Source organism: Hippocampus comes, unplaced genomic scaffold (genome assembly GCF_001891065.2).
Source record: "Hippocampus comes isolate QL1 unplaced genomic scaffold, H_comes_QL1_v1.1 scaffold2881, whole genome shotgun sequence".
Lineage (NCBI taxonomy): Eukaryota > Metazoa > Chordata > Actinopteri > Syngnathiformes > Syngnathidae > Hippocampus > Hippocampus comes.
In genome coordinates this window covers 17,134-18,091 of record NW_017805926.1, presented here as the reverse complement: position 1 = coordinate 18,091, position 958 = coordinate 17,134, and the positions used below count along the sequence as shown (strand labels likewise).

Below are 958 nucleotides of genomic sequence, written 5' to 3'. Positions count from 1 at the left end.
GACGTTATTAGTGCTGGAAGTGCAGTTTAAGGGCATAAATGGTAGTTGCTTTGTTTCCACGAATAGTGGCTCCTCCCCAATTCCAAATTTTACGAAAATATTTTTGGGGACGTCAGAAGAAAATACTGTTTTATTCTCTCTAAAAACTATGGCAGTTCCCATAAGCTGATTATTTATTTCAGGGATGTTTTTTTTTTTTTTTTTGAAAATGCTCTGTTAATATGACTTACCAGAAAAAAATACAAAATATTCATGTTTAAATTGATAATGTGCCCAGCGACTAATTAGGATTCTGATGGGGGAACAGTCAATGTTTGAAGAAACAAATTTGGCTTTAGTTATTCACTACCTACTCTGGTTTGGTCCTGGAATTTCTTCCCGACTTCGGCCGCCATGCGCTGGGCTTCAGCGATGAGCTCCTTGAGGGCCAGGGGGTCGTCCTTCCGCAGCGAGAAGCCGACATTACGCAGCACGAACAGCAACAGCTCGATGTCCTTCTCTCCAAAGACGGCCAAGAGGCGCCGCAGGATGTCGAAGATGAGCAGCGAGTGCACCACCTGGAAGTTGTAGAGGTGCGCCACGACGGCGACCAGGTTGTCGCACTCTTTGCCCTCGCCCGGGTGCTTGTACGTGTCGTCGAAAAGTCGCACGACCGTCTCCAGGAAATGGGCTCCTACCTGGAATGGTACAACTCCACTCAACAAAAAGCTAGATTTAACAACACCACCAATTTGTCGGTCCAATTTAAAATCACTGTCCGCTTTAAAAAGATGTCAGGGAGACTTCCAAGTCAACAGCATCAGATGTACAAGGGCCACTTGGACCAAACACCATAACGTCTGTTTTCTTCTCATTTAAGTTCAAGTAGTTGAGTGCAATCCAGGCTTTTACTTCCTCCAGACAGCGTAGAAAGGGTTCTGTCAGTCGTCATCTGTACCTGTGGGTAAAAAACAAAAAA

The 958-nt window shown here is 44.9% G+C and overlaps 1 protein-coding gene across 1 annotated transcript in view; it reads right to left on the bottom strand.

Moving 5' to 3' along the window:
* The window catches only part of LOC109527599 (nucleolar MIF4G domain-containing protein 1-like), a gene marked incomplete at its 5' end in the record, with an annotated part of 4,368 nt that extends 3,598 nt beyond the window's left edge, over nt 1-770 (bottom strand). Inside the window, one exon of the mRNA XM_019889610.1 lies at nt 354-770. Coding sequence (XP_019745169.1) covers nt 354-770 — 417 coding nt within the window. The remainder of the gene's footprint in view (nt 1-353) is intronic.
* Between the last annotated feature and the right edge of the window lie 188 nt (nt 771-958).